The sequence below is a fragment of the Lactuca virosa genome, chromosome 6 (genome assembly GCF_052849685.1).
Source record: "Lactuca virosa cultivar CGN04683 chromosome 6, Lactuca_virosa_CGN04683_v6, whole genome shotgun sequence".
NCBI lineage: Eukaryota > Viridiplantae > Streptophyta > Magnoliopsida > Asterales > Asteraceae > Lactuca > Lactuca virosa.
Window position 1 is genome coordinate 233651480 of NC_136431.1, and position 14445 is coordinate 233665924.

The 14445-nt window shown below is 37.3% G+C and overlaps 1 protein-coding gene across 2 annotated transcripts; it reads right to left on the bottom strand.

Annotated features, from left to right (window-relative positions):
- Positions 1 to 5154: 5154 nt before the first annotated feature.
- CK1 (choline kinase 1) lies at positions 5155 to 8734 on the bottom strand. 2 transcript variants are annotated; one of them, XM_079055445.1, is made up of 8 exons: positions 8448 to 8722; positions 7459 to 7881; positions 7252 to 7373; positions 6970 to 7165; positions 6756 to 6873; positions 6223 to 6270; positions 5655 to 5755; positions 5155 to 5548 (listed from the first exon to the last, which is right to left on the bottom strand). In XM_079055445.1, the coding sequence occupies exons 2-8, from the start codon at positions 7813 to 7815 to the stop codon at positions 5387 to 5389; spliced, it is 1104 nt and encodes a 367-aa protein (XP_078911571.1). In that variant the 5' UTR covers positions 7816 to 7881; positions 8448 to 8722; the 3' UTR covers positions 5155 to 5386. The 2 variants fall into 2 exon arrangements, with proteins under 2 accessions (XP_078911571.1, XP_078911572.1); XM_079055446.1 differs by lacking the exons at positions 5155 to 5548; positions 5655 to 5755; positions 6223 to 6270 and adding an exon at positions 6303 to 6521 and having other exon boundaries at positions 8448 to 8734.
- Between the last annotated feature and the right edge of the window lie 5711 nt (positions 8735 to 14445).

Below are 14445 nucleotides of genomic sequence, written 5' to 3' on the forward strand. Positions count from 1 at the left end.
TTGTGATTGATAGCGCGGGGATTCTTGCGGGCCAGCAGCCAGAAATTCTCTCTGTGAGATTCAGCAGTGCAAGTTGGGTTTCCTCACTGTGATTAGCGGGTCGAAGGCATGGATATCGGCCCATGGGTTATATGTTAAGATGCTAGATGTCTGCGTGACTCTTGCATGTGTTATGTGATGGTATGCTTACCGGACAAGGCCCGATGCCAAGCGGGGCCTAATGAGTATATTGTATGCTACTTATCAGTATTTGTTTCTCTGCTTACCGGGCGAGGCCCGATGCCGGGTGGGACTCGATGATTGTATGGTATGCTATTGTCTTTGTGATTATAGCATGTGCTAGTAATATTATATGTTTATATGATTAAGTGTGTATCGGGTGGGGCCCAATGTCAGGCGGGGCCGGGTGATTGACAGATATGTAATCCGAGCGGGGCTCGATGCCGGGCGGGGCCCAAGTCGAGCGGGGCTCGATGTCGGGCGGGGCCCGAGGCCGGGTGGGTCTCGATACCGGGCGAGGCCCAATGGAGGGCGGTGGCCCAATATGGGATTTATGTATGTGTGGTATGTGGTATCTTGAGGAACTCACTAGGCTTTGTGCTTACGGTTTTCAGTTTATGTTTCAGGTGTTTTTGGTTTCAAATGTAGGAGCTCGGGATGATTGCAGGACACACACACCACCTCGTTCCGCGTTTTGTGATTTACTCTGATTTCATAGGTCGATTGGTACGCTTGTTTTATTGAGATTGTATTGATAATGTTTTTGGAATACTGATTTTATTAAATTTAAAAATGAAATTTTTGGGTCTTTTAATTGGGACGTTACAAGTGAAGAATGAAGATTGGTGTTGTTATTTATAGTGAAAGATAGAGTGTTTAAAATTTGAAAATTTCAAAAAAAAAACGGTTATATTTTGAAAAAAGAGTATTTTTTGAAAATGAGTTATTTTTTTGGAAATGAGAAAATGGATAAAATGATTAATAAAAAAATGAGTTAATTTCCTTCTCTCTCATCGGTAGATATCTACCGAGCTCGCCAAAGACAAGGCTCGGTGTTTGCCGAAGTGTGTCGAGTATTGTCAATGCCCACTCCGTCGAGCCTTAGTATATTCTTTTTTATAGGTAAATAAGATAACGACAAAACTGACGTAAATACTCAACTTCAAATGGATAAACATTTGATATGTTGCAAACTACAAAACCTACTTTCATCGGATCAAAGGTCCTAACAAACAACCATAAACGGTTTGCCTAAATATCGGAGGCAATTTTGTTCTATTGACTCAATTTATTTCAATTTTAATTTTGAGAAATTTGACATATATCAAATTTAGATCACCCTTGTAAAAAAGAATGATGGTAGAGTTTTGAATACATATTGAAAATTAATAAAGTCCTTTTCTTTAATAAAAAAAAAATTTAAAATTTAAAAAAAATAAATAAATAACAACTTATTATTACATAGATGTAGCGGATAAACGGTCAACAAATTGCACCATAATTCTTTTTAAATGGCGGAAACTAATTTTTTTTAAATTACTCTAAATCTTAAGGTCATAACATTATTATACATGACCCGTTAGTAACTATTGAGAACTCAATAGCAACATCTTAATAATCCACCAAATTATAACATTTTATTTTTAATATGTTATTAAGACATTAAACTTTAAGAATCTTACCCAAATATAACACTAAAAAATGTTTTGTATCTCAATAATATTATTATAACCAGACAATCTTTCAGAAATCATAAGGCCGGACGGAGCGGGTGCGGGGAACGGCAGCGGGAAGCTTCCCGCCCGGCGGAACACCGCACCGTCGGCGCGGGGAAGCGTTGTGCGGGAAACGGAGAGGGGAGCCTCTCCCGCGCTCTCTCTCTTGCTGCGATTGGCTGGGAAATATATATATTTTTTTTTGAAAAAGAACCGTTAATCAACGGTACAAATGTAATTTTTTTTTTGGCTAATTGTGGTTTTTTTTGTTTTGTTTTTTTTTTTATCCTTTTTCCACTCCTATAAATACATACATATAACATCAAACATCACACTACCCTCTATTCTCTCTACTTTATATCAACAAAAAAAAAATGAATCCCGACAATCAAATCCCAAGTTCCGATCGAAGGAAAAAAAGCCATGGTTCGAGTATAAACATCCCTTCTCGAAACATTTTTGCTATCGATTCATCCCCGCAAGGAGTTTACCGCCCCCAACTCGATGCTCCCATTCAATCCCCACTACAATTCCAATACCAAAATGTTGGCCAATATTACCCGATGCAAGTTCCAAATGTTCCGTCGTAAATGTTTTCAAACTTTGTTGTGTTTCCGGATCAACAATCGCCAAATCAACCTCAACCCCAAACTCAAACTGAAACTCAAACCCAAACCCAACAACAACACCAACTTGTCGATGAATCGGATGACGCGGAAGAAGAAGACATGGTTCCCGAAACTCAACCAACACCACCACCACAAAGACGTAAAGGGAAAAAACAAGCGCGCGAGGGTGTCGCACAACCGGGAAGACAAAAGCCGACAACATGGGTTCCACACGAAGAGCTAGTTTTGGTCAAAGCTTGGGTTGATATTTCTGAAGATTCGATTCAGGGAAACGCACAACCGGGAGAACATTTTTGGTTTCGCATTTTAGAACGATTTCGAGAGGAGCTAGGAAAATGTGACGACTACCGCACGAAACATCAACTTAATTCGAAGTTTCGAGAAATAGCAAATGGGGTTTAAAAAATAAACGGGTTGTACAACAACCTAAAAACCCAACGAAAAAGCGGCCAAGGCGACGAAGAAATACTTCAAGAAGCGTTGCAGTTTTACCTTGAGGAAGTCGGAAAACCATTCAAGTGGCACGATTGTTGGAAATTATTGGTCCGAAGTCCTAGGTGGAAAAAATACGAGCAAGATTTTATTTTTGGAGCCCAACAATCAAAGCGAACGAAAACGGGCTCTAGTGGTTACACAACCTCCTCCGATGCTCGGGTCGGTCTAGATTTAAATCAGGACGACGAACTTGAGCTAGAAGAAATTGTCCGCCCAATGGGTAGGAACAAAGCGAAGAGAAAGGGAAAATGGACTTCTTCGAGTGCATCTGATTTCAGCGTGGACATTGACGAAATGCGGAAGATAACATCGTCGTTTGATCGATATAATCTAAATTTCTCCGAACGTTTGGCTTTCGATAAAGAAAAAAAGAAACAAGGAAAAATGAGCGGGCGGAGAGACAAGAAATGGAGGACATGAAGTTTTTGATGGAAAACGTCGATCATCTCTCGGGACCGGCTCTCGAGCTCGTGATGAAGAAGAGAGAAAAAATTCTGAAAAAATATTTTTCGTAGGTCGTTGTTGGTTTGTTAGATTTTTAGTTTGTGTGTGTGTGTGATTTTTTTTTAATTTTCTACTTTTTTAAATTTTAGGTTTAATGTAAGTTTTATTTTAATTAATGAAATGCTTTTTATTTTTAATTAAATTTTATGTTTAGTATTAATTTAAAAATTATAATTCATAACAAAAAAATTAATTTTATTTAATAAAAAAAAAAGAGTGAGGGAAGGGTTTCCCATCCATTCCTTGGGTTTTAGGTGAGGGAAAGAAAAGTAAAGGAAATGAGGATATGACCCACAAAAAGTGAGGGAAGCTTCCCTCCCACTCCTTGCGGTCTAATAAAAATATAAAAATAAATGGTTACAATATGCAAATCAAATAAGATACGCTACTATTTATTATTCATCCATATTTATACGTTCTGGGTCAATTATAAGAAGTTGACTTTTTGCTACTTCTAGATAAGTATGTTCGACACTTTGACTGTTTGACATCAACGTATCATCCAAAGCGCTTGTTTAAAAAATTTCATGCCTGGAAAAAAATTGTTTAAAAATTAAAACAGAGACTTATTCAAATGCTTCGTTGAAAAGTCAAATGGCTATCATTGATTAATGATTTTTGTATGCTACAACAATTTATGTTTTAACCATGATTAGCAGGTAGCATATATGTGATCTACATCTCCTTATCTCCTTCATATTGAACCATCGATTTGCAAAACCGTATAGCATAAACATATATGTGATATTTGTGTTAATGTATCTTATAGCGGTGTGACAAGGTCCGATAAGTGTTTATATATGTTGAAGTTTTTTTTTTCTCCACAATAGCTCTTTTGGAAAATTAATATGAAACTCCACATATATTTTACATGGTATCAGAGCCGACATCTGCACCCTAACAGCTTGACACATCCCTTGTCTATCCTTATATAGCATCCCTCTCTAGAGTGGAGTGTGTAATGTATCCCACATCGGTGCGACATGGTTTAATAAGAGACGCTGACACATGGCATCATGTGGTGGTGTTGTTGGTAGCCATCATATGGCATCGCCTAGTGGTGTTGGAGGTAGTTGATAAAGAGAATGATGAATGAGCAATGCCAATGGTTAGTACCGTATGAAGTTGTCACTTTCCAAATTGGAACATTGATATGTGAAAGCATCTATACCAAAGGAAGGTCAACTTTCCCCTTCACCATAATAGTTGTAATCCTTCTTTCAAACTCCAATCTTTTTTTTGCATTGGAAAACAATGAATCTTATTTCATGTTTCTTTTCTAAACAATTCAAACTCTTTTAATCTATCGACATAAGTCTCTAGCTATCAAATGGAAGTGGTGTAGGCGATACAAATTGAGTTATGTAAGAGCCAAAGCTGACTAGGGAGAAGGGACAATTGCCCCCACTTAAATGGTTGGATATCAATCATTGATCGGTTTTGCTTAACACCAATTACCTATCAAGAATAGGAGTTATTATGTATCGGAATATTTATAGGCTCTCTGGTTATTTCTAGCACATGATTGATTTGCAATTTTAATCATTTTTCATATTCTTTCTTCCTAAACCATTGAACATGTTTACAATAATGAGCAGTAGTCATTATCATAACAAATGCTTTAAAAATAACGATTGTTCCAAAAGTAAAGCATTGATCATTACCATACAAAATACGTTTACTCATTTTTATGCCCCACTAACTGGTCCCACACACACACATAATATTCATGTAAATCGCAGTATATATGATGTCTAGGCTTTACAAGAATGCGAAAATCATTATTATATAAAAAGAAATGCAAAACAACGAGACAAATTCTTCTTGCATTATAAATCCATATATCAAAGTAAAGAAGACAAAGAAGTGATGAAAAACAATTCTTTTTTCCCCTTGCACAGTGAGTTCACTACAAAATGTATACAATGAGAATTGAGACACATTCTTTCATATATTCTAGACAGGATTGACTTTATGCCAGATGTATTCTATATTATTCATCTTCTACATACAACTTTTATAACTACTTTCACCAACAACACTTCATGTAACAAGGCTACCCGCACCATTTTCTTTCTCATTCTTAGAATCCTCATGAGAAATTACCATTTTGCCCTTCAGAAGTTCGGGCTTCCTCAACCAATACTGTCTAAACCTTTGCCTCGCATACTCTTTGTAATCAAAATCAATCTTAGTCACATGAGCCTGCTCAAAAAGAAAATGAAAATTAGAGCAAATCTTCAAACAGAAACGAATAAAAATATACAAAAAATTAAATAGAAAAAAAAAAAAAAGTCGAAGTGATGCATACTGATATTATTCCCCATAATCCCCAGAAAATATGATTTGGAAGAGTGTATTTTTCCACATCAGCAATAAGCTCATCTACTTCAGCATCACTCGGTAGATTTCCTGGAAGCACCAATGAACAAGATTAATTTGTTATTTTAATTCAAGAATTAACAAATATTTATGTTACTAAATAGGGAATAATTTTAATTTATTCGTTATTAATATAATAACCAATTTATAGTACTATACTTTCAAAGTAGAGTGTTCTAATAGTAAAAATAAAAATAGAATGCTACAAAAACAGATCAATCGATTAAATATCAATTGCTGTCAATTCCAAGAAGTAGACTTTTGTATTAGTTGTAGATAAGGATGTTTGACTTCAAAATATCATGCAAAGATTGTTTCAATGTTTAACGACATGAACAATAAATTCGTATATAAAATAACGACTCCCAAATGCTTCGATCTAAAGCTAATTGACTTTTGACTTATGCAACTTTGACCAAATCAAATACTATTATAAGATACTAATTTTTTTAGTACTTGAAGAGAAAAATGAATATTTCATAAAAACTTCCGCTAACCTGTGGAACTGAGATATGACTGCAAAAATCTTCTTCGCTCCTCAAAATCTGCATTTTTTTGTTAAAAAGATACATGAGCGCATAATTTAGTAATTAGTAATGAATCAATGATTTTGTATATATAATTATTATTATATATGTATATTGTAATAATGCCTAAGGAAGATCATTTTCATACAAAACCTATCGACATAGCTACTCAATGGGTCCCACGAGAAGATCCAGCAAATTTTCCAAGTGGTGACAATTAAAATTTGATCGTGGGCTGTCCGACAGCGGTGGAAAATTACGAAAAAACCCTTCAATGTATTCATCAAATATTAATTTTCTCGTAAATAAAGGTATACATGAATTAACGAAAGTCGTTGGTTGTTAGTGAAATTATCAAAATTAGTTGAATACCCTTCAAGATAAACAAAACAAACAAAGACTTTTGGACCAAAATCTATTCATGTAAAATGATGCCAATTGAAACAAATAGCAACTTTTAGTTTGACATTTTGCATTAAAAAAAAAAGAATAGAAAACTTTACCAGGGTACATGTTATAATCCAAAACATGAGGTGTATCAGTGTGATAATTTGCAGCCCATTCACAGAAATGATTCGCAAGATCATAAGCTACAGGGTTGTAGCTTGCATACTCATAATCCTGTTGAAAATTAAATTCATTTCAATATGTTATCCAACACAAAAAGACATTTTTACCCATCAATCAAGAACCAAAACAGAACATAAATGAACTCACAATCAGGGTGATGGATTTTGTCTCTTCATTGATCATAACATTCCCATATTGCAAATCGTTGTGACAAAAAGCAACATGTTGATGACTTTTTGACAATTCCTTTTCCAATGTGTCAATTTCATGTTCAAGTGTATTAAGTTGAAACTCTTTAGCTTCTTCTTGAGAACATATGCTCTTAGCCTTGATCAACCACTTTCTGAAAACAAAACAATAAATTACAAAATGATTGTAATTTTATGATCTATTTAAGCAAGAAAGAAAGAAAAAGAAAAAAAAAAATACCGCATTCTTGGCCATAGAAGAGGAATCTTGGATCCAGAAATATCCAGTTGATGAAATTCCTTCATTTTGACTGCAATAAGATTTGAAATCTCGGGAGCACGAAGATCAGAAGCTGATAGTGTCTGAAACCATGAAGAAGAAATTGGGTTTTATCTATGTGAAAAGACGAAAATGCCCTAAAAGATAGCCCTAGAACTTTGTTTATACCTTAGCATGGATGAATTCCTCTACTCGACCTTCTGGAAACAGGCCAAGAAGACGTGGGCCATACCCATGGGTCGAGATCGATTCAAAAGTTCGGATTTCTTCTTCCCGATCAAAGAAAATGTCGGATCCTTCACCGTAGATCCGAACCAAGACTGTCCGATCATCATTTCCGGCGGTGTTTTGTGGCCATGTGATTCGATAAACCACATTAGTCATGGCGCCACTTAGATGTTTGACTTTCAAATTGTCTGTATCGAAAACATCTCCCCAATTTGAAGCGAGTGATAAAAGTAGTTTCATCAGTTCTTCGGATTGTGTGCCCTCGATGAATCCATTGATCTTCACTTTCACGGCCATTTGGATGAATCAGAATGTCGGAATGCAATCGAGGGTAATGTTTTTTCTTTCTTTCGAGATTATTGGCTGAAAAAATGAAGTGAATTAGACCATCGATGCTGTCTTGATCAACAATTACAGTAACATAATCATCATAAGTCAAGAAACTGTTAAAGATTTCCCACATTAATGGAAAATTCTAGTAAACAGAGTTACATATTTCACCGATTGAATTAAAAGACCAAAGAAACCTAACTTAATTAGAGGGATAAACCTCAAGATTTCACTCCTAAAACTCGTAAATCTTTTAGATGGAGTTGTGTTTCGAAACTAATTGACACAAACACATACAAAATTTGACTTTTGAGATCAAACAGACCAAGATTTTAACTCCAAAAGCAACATAAACTTTCTAATTATTAGCGATAATATCGATCCTGCATTATAACCTATATCAGTATCAAATTCGATTACAAAGAGTCACAGGTTTAATCTCTAGAATCAAAATTTCGAAAAGAAGAGAAATGGTATACATGTAAACAGAGCATTTACGAAAACCTTCAAAGGAAACGCAATTCGCATAAAGATCTTAAAACCCAAAGAAATTGGAAACCCAGATAGAATAATTAAGGTAATGGATCAAAGAAACTAACCCCAGATGAGATTATCCAAAATCAGATTGATTGTCCAACAGCGAATTGAACCTTTTTGTTTGAACGATTACAAAACTTCAAAAAATGAAAACCCCCAAAACAGATTTAACCAATTTCGTGATCAATTATATCGCAGAGCAAGTCGTATATATAGAAAAAAGATAGCAGATTCTATATACGGCTTTTCGTTTCAACAAAAAATAGTTTGATTATTGAATTATATTTTTTATGATTGCGACCCAATTGACCAAGAATCTGCTTTATTTTCTTCTATATCTATCGCTAATTTTGTGAGAAGTAGGAAGAAAGATTCTTGATGATGATTTAAAAAAATTTATTTTGAATTTTTTTTATATAATAAATGCTTGGTGGGGGAATGAAACTTTGGGAAGCGTAAACGCGCAGTGAACCGCGTATAAATGCAGTGGACCAATAGTTATATGACACGTGGCGTTGACTATCTGCCATTTGTTACGAAGATTAAACGGAAAAAACTGACCATATTGTGTAACAAATCTTTCTAGAGTGAATTTTCAAGAATGGTCCCTCTTCTATTCATAAACTACGGATATGTTTCTGGTTATATAATTGTGTAAATTTTTGTTTCTAATAGGTGATTGTGAAAAGAAAAGCACTAAAAGTGTAATTACCTAAGCATAAGGGTTCTTTTGTATTTCCCTTTTTTTCATTATGTTAATGATCTATATTCATCAAGTGTTTAAATTATTCTAGATATAAATCAAGACAGTTAACTACTTATCTTAAAAACATTGTTTATCAACTTTTTTTTTTTTTTTTTGTTGTTGTGTGTGTGTGTCCTCTTATCTCAAATTAAATGAATTTACTTTTATACTCGAAAAGTACCAACATTCGGATAGTTTTTACCTTTTTAGTTGTGATCCACTTTTTTGGACTTTTGCCGAATTCTTATAACTTATACATAAAACTATTCGTTTAAAACTTCATACACAAATATAGAAATATCTTTACTCAAGCAAACTATTCCAATTATATGTAAAAGGACATCAACTATTCTAATTAGTTTTGACACTCTAGAAGTGACGTTTTTTTTTTTTATGTAAATGAAACAAATGAAAATGACTTGCTAAGGTAATTAACTTTTCGGTATTGTTCATATCTGGATAACTATCTTTTTTTTGTACACATCTAGATAACAAACTTGTTGGAAATGTTCACATATGACCATTATGACCGGCTGTAGCAGGTCACATCCTAAATGTGAACACTTTCAACAAATTCGTTACCTAGACGTGTACAAAAAAAATAGTTACCCAAGTATGAACAAAACGAAAAGTAAGAGTAAATTACACGAATGGTTCCTATGGTTTGGGGGAATTTGTATTTTTGGTCCCTAACTTGTTTTTTAACTCGGATTGTCCCTATTGTTTATTTTTGTTGCGTGTTTGGTTCTTGTCTTACCTTAAAAGACTCTTGTGCCCTTATTAATTTATTTTTTAATTAAATTTCTTATTTATGTATTTATTATATATATATATATATATATATATATATATATATATATATATATATATAATTAATAGACCCCACATATCTGTATCTCCTCACCGTAAACCTGAAACCACATTTGAGAAATTTAATCTGAGTCTCACCGGTCACCATCTCATCTCTCATCCTCCTCAACTTCTATTTCTTTTCCATCTTTAGTGACATCGACGTCTTCACCATCTTTCTTTTTTTGGTTCTTCAAATCTAGCGAACCAACACCATAACCTACTGTCTCTTCATTTTTAGTGGGTTGTGGTGTTAATTCGACGGAGTTGAAGGACCAAAAAAAGAAGGGATGGTGAAGACGTCGATATCGCTAAAAATGGAGGTTGAAGGATTGGATGGTGAGGAGATACAGATATGGAATGGGAGGAGGATGAGAGATGGGATGGTGAGGAGATACATATATGTGGGGTCTATTAATTTTTTAAATATATAAAAAATAAATACATAAATAAGAAAATTAATTAAAAAATAAGTTAATAAGGGCACAATAGTCTTTTTAGGTAAGACAAGGACCAAACGCGTAACAAAAATAAACAATAGAGACCATCCGAGTTAAAAAAATAAGTTAGAGACCAAAAATACAAATTCCCCCAAACCACAGGGACCATTCGTGTAATTTAGTCTTACTTTTTGTTTTTTTCATATTTGAGTAACTATTTTTTTTTTGTACACATCTAGGTAACGAACTTGTTGAAAGTGTTTACATCTAGGATGTGACGTGCTACAGCCGATCATAATAGTCATATGTGAACACTTCCAACAAGTTTGTTACCTAGATGTATACAAAAAAAAGATAGTTACCCATATGTGAACATACCGAAAAGTTAATTACCTTAGCAAGTCATTTTCCCATGAAACAAATACATTGTCTTTTTTAAAGCCCATGCATTGACGAATGCATTTTTTTTAGTAAATATCGTGCGATACATTAAAGTACATTTCGACATTACTGTTAGGCATAAAACAATTTTTGAGTGTCTAGGGGCACCACCTGTTCAATATTTTCTTATGTAAAGTGACAAAACATGAGAAAACATGCATGAAAAATCAGCTTTCGTTTATATCTTTTGTGTTTGATACATTTTGTTTCTGTTATGGTTACTATGTACGGCCACGTTAAACTTAACGGAAAGCATAAACGGGACGTTATCAAGCCTCGACCTTGGTTGAGGCCCGGTCTTGGCCTAAGTGATCCAACATCGGGATGGCGGTTCGTTTTCCCTCACGAGGAAAGAATACTTCTCGTAATCTTTTCATTCACTCACGACCAATTAGGTCGTAACAAAGAGCTTGGTGACGCCCAGAACTGACGTCACCTGGCAAGTAAGTTAGTGTGGACATATTCCTCCCAGTAAGAGGAGGCCACGTCTCACACCTACTCGACAGGGTCCCCACGATCCGTTAGTAACAGGTATAAAAGGATCTCTTCCCGATCAAGGAAAGGATCCATCTTCTTCCTCACTGAATTTACCCTAAACTCTCTCTCTCTCTCTCTCTCTCTCAGAAAACTAACTTGATCATCAGAGCGACTTCCCGGGAGAACACCCGGTCGTCCTTTAACGATTCTTTTGTGTTGTGTTCTCAGGAAAACTTCCAGGACAGATCAATCAACCGTCGTCCCAACCCCTGTAGAGCATGTCACTACATTTGGCGCCATCCGGATGTATCCTCAGAGTGATACAGCCAATAAACGACGTTGGTTCTCTGCAAAAGGGTGATTTAAACCCAACAACATCTGTGACTGCAGTTGAAGATCTGTTTCAAATATCGGTGGCGGTAACCAATGAACACCACTGCGAGTATAGAACAGATATCCCAATCTAGGTGCTAATGGCACAGATCCCACTAATTACGGAGCCAGTACTCCAGAGCAGTTTCTGGCAACTGTCGTTGGATGGTTCGATGCCTCAGAAGGCGATATTGCATCCCGATCTGCTGCAGGAGCTTCCGCATGACGGCACGGAGGTACTCACTATCTCTAAGTCTCGTAAGAGAAACACAGCTCACCAAGCGGAGGACGAGATAGAGGTACTCTTGAGAAATCTACTCAATATTAGTTTTTCGAGCAGCAATCCCAGACCATTGAATTGGGATCCGCGAGACCCACTCCTCATATCTGGATTCATTCGTAACACGAAAATCCATCGAATATACATCGAAAATGGTAGTTGCTCTGATATACTCTATGAGCATTGTTTCAGGCAGCTACCAAATGCGTGGAAGGAGGGGCTACGGCCCCCAACCAGAGAGCCATTAGTAGGGTTCACCGGTCACAGTTTGTGGCCATTAGGCACTATCTAGCCGCCCTTAACGTTGGTCAGTCACGACGAAAGGGACCGAATCACAAGAACAATCAAATTCTTTGTGATCCGGTTTCCAGCAGAACATAATATTCTGCTTGGACGGTCGGCAATCTTCTTACTACACTTCGTACCATCGACGATCCGTGGCATAGTTAAATTTAGCACGCGCCAGGGATCAGCGACGATCCTCGCCACAAACACCAGGGAACAGCATTGCCACCAGATCATAGCCGCTCCCGAGTTGGCGCGAGCACCAAAGAAGTCGAAGGAGGGATGTTCCACCGAAAAACATCAAATAAACATGGAATACCCAGAACAGCTCCTGAGAATTGGCGCTCACCTATCCGGCAAGACCATGGCGCGACTGGTAGCGCTCCTGAAGCAATACTCCACCGTTTTCGCCTGGAAACCAACAGACCTGACAGGCGTAGATCGACAGGTTATAGAACACGGTCTCAATATCATGCCTGGAAGCAATCCTGTTAAACAAAAGAAGAAGGGCCAGGCAGAAGACCGGGACAAGGCCATAAACGCAGCAGTAGACGATCTGGTGAATGCCGGCATACTCATGGAAGTAATGTTCCCGACATGGATCGCAAATCTTGTCATGGTAAAGAAAGCCAACAGGTCATGGCGAATGTGCATTGATTACTCTGATCTTAATAACGCTTGTCTAAAGGATTGTTATCCCCTTCCGGAGATAGACCGGAAGGTTCAGTCGCTTGAAGGTTTTCAGTTCAAATGTTTCCTTGATGTGTATAAGGGCTAGCACAAGGTACAGATGAAATGAGAGGACGAGGCGAAAACTGCCTTCCACACTGAGAAGGGCACTTTCTGCTACCAGAAAATGTCGTTTGGACTCAAAAATGCGGGTGCTAAATATCAGAGGCTAATGGACAAGATATTCGCCGATCAAATTGGTAGGAATATCGAATTCTACGTCGATGACATGGTGGTTAAGAGCCACAATGAAGAAACATTGTTCCACGATGTGGAAGAAACTTTCAAAACGCTAGCTAAAGTGCAGATGAAGTTAAACCCAACTAAGTGTACTTTTAGAGTAGAGTAAGGTCAATTCCTTAGGTATCAGATATCCAAGGAAGGGATTCTGCCCAATCCCACCAAAATCCAGGAGTTCCTTGAGTCGAAAACTCCCCACAACCTTAAGGGCGTACAAGAAATCAACGGTAGGCTAACGACATTGGGAAGATTCATTGCCAAATCTGCAGAAAAGGCGCTTCCTCTATACCAAACACTCAAAGGGTGCCTAGATAAAAAGCAGTTCAAATGGACAGAAAAAGCAGATGAGGCATTGCAACGACTGAAAGATGCCTTACACCAACTACCGGCTCTCGCCTGCCCGCTACCAGGGGAGACACTACAGATGTATTTAGCAGCTTCCGAAGAAGCCATCTCTTCTGTGTTAGCGGTGGAAAGGGAGGACAAGCAGATCCCCATTCATTTTGTTAGTAGAGCCTTGCAAGGAACAGAGGTCAATTACCCGACCTTAGAGAAGCTGGTCCTCGCCCTGGTGTACACTGCTAGGCGGATACGAAGGTATTTTCAAGCTCACAATGTGGATGTTCTGACTAGTTACCCAATAAAGCAAGTTCTGCTAAGGTCGGAAAAGTCTGGGCGCCTGGCCAAGTGGGCCATAGAATTAGGCGAACATGATATCCATTATCACCCCCAGACTAGCATCAAATCCCATGCCCTCGCAAACTTCCTGGTCGAAATCCTAGATACTATCAACGGAGTTCCGACGACAATCTCTGTCGATCCATTGGAGCCTGAAGCAGGCAAAGAACTTTGGAAATTATACACTGATGACGCAGCAAGCAAGGAAGGCTCGGGCGCAGGCCTGATCCTTCAAAGCCCCAAAGGCGAAGAAATCACTTACGCGCTGCGATTTAATTTCCAAGTATCTAACAACGAGGCGGAATACGAATCGCTCCTGGCGGGTTTGAGGCTAGCCAAGGAAGTTGGTGCAAAGCAACTAGCAGCCCTCAATGATTCATTACTTATCACAAACCAGATAAATAGAACATATGAGGCAAAAGATCCAAGGATACAGAAATACCTAGATGCAGTATGTAGCCTAACCAGCACATTCAAAAGTTTTTCAATAAAACAAATCTCCCGGGGAAAGAATGCAAGGGTGG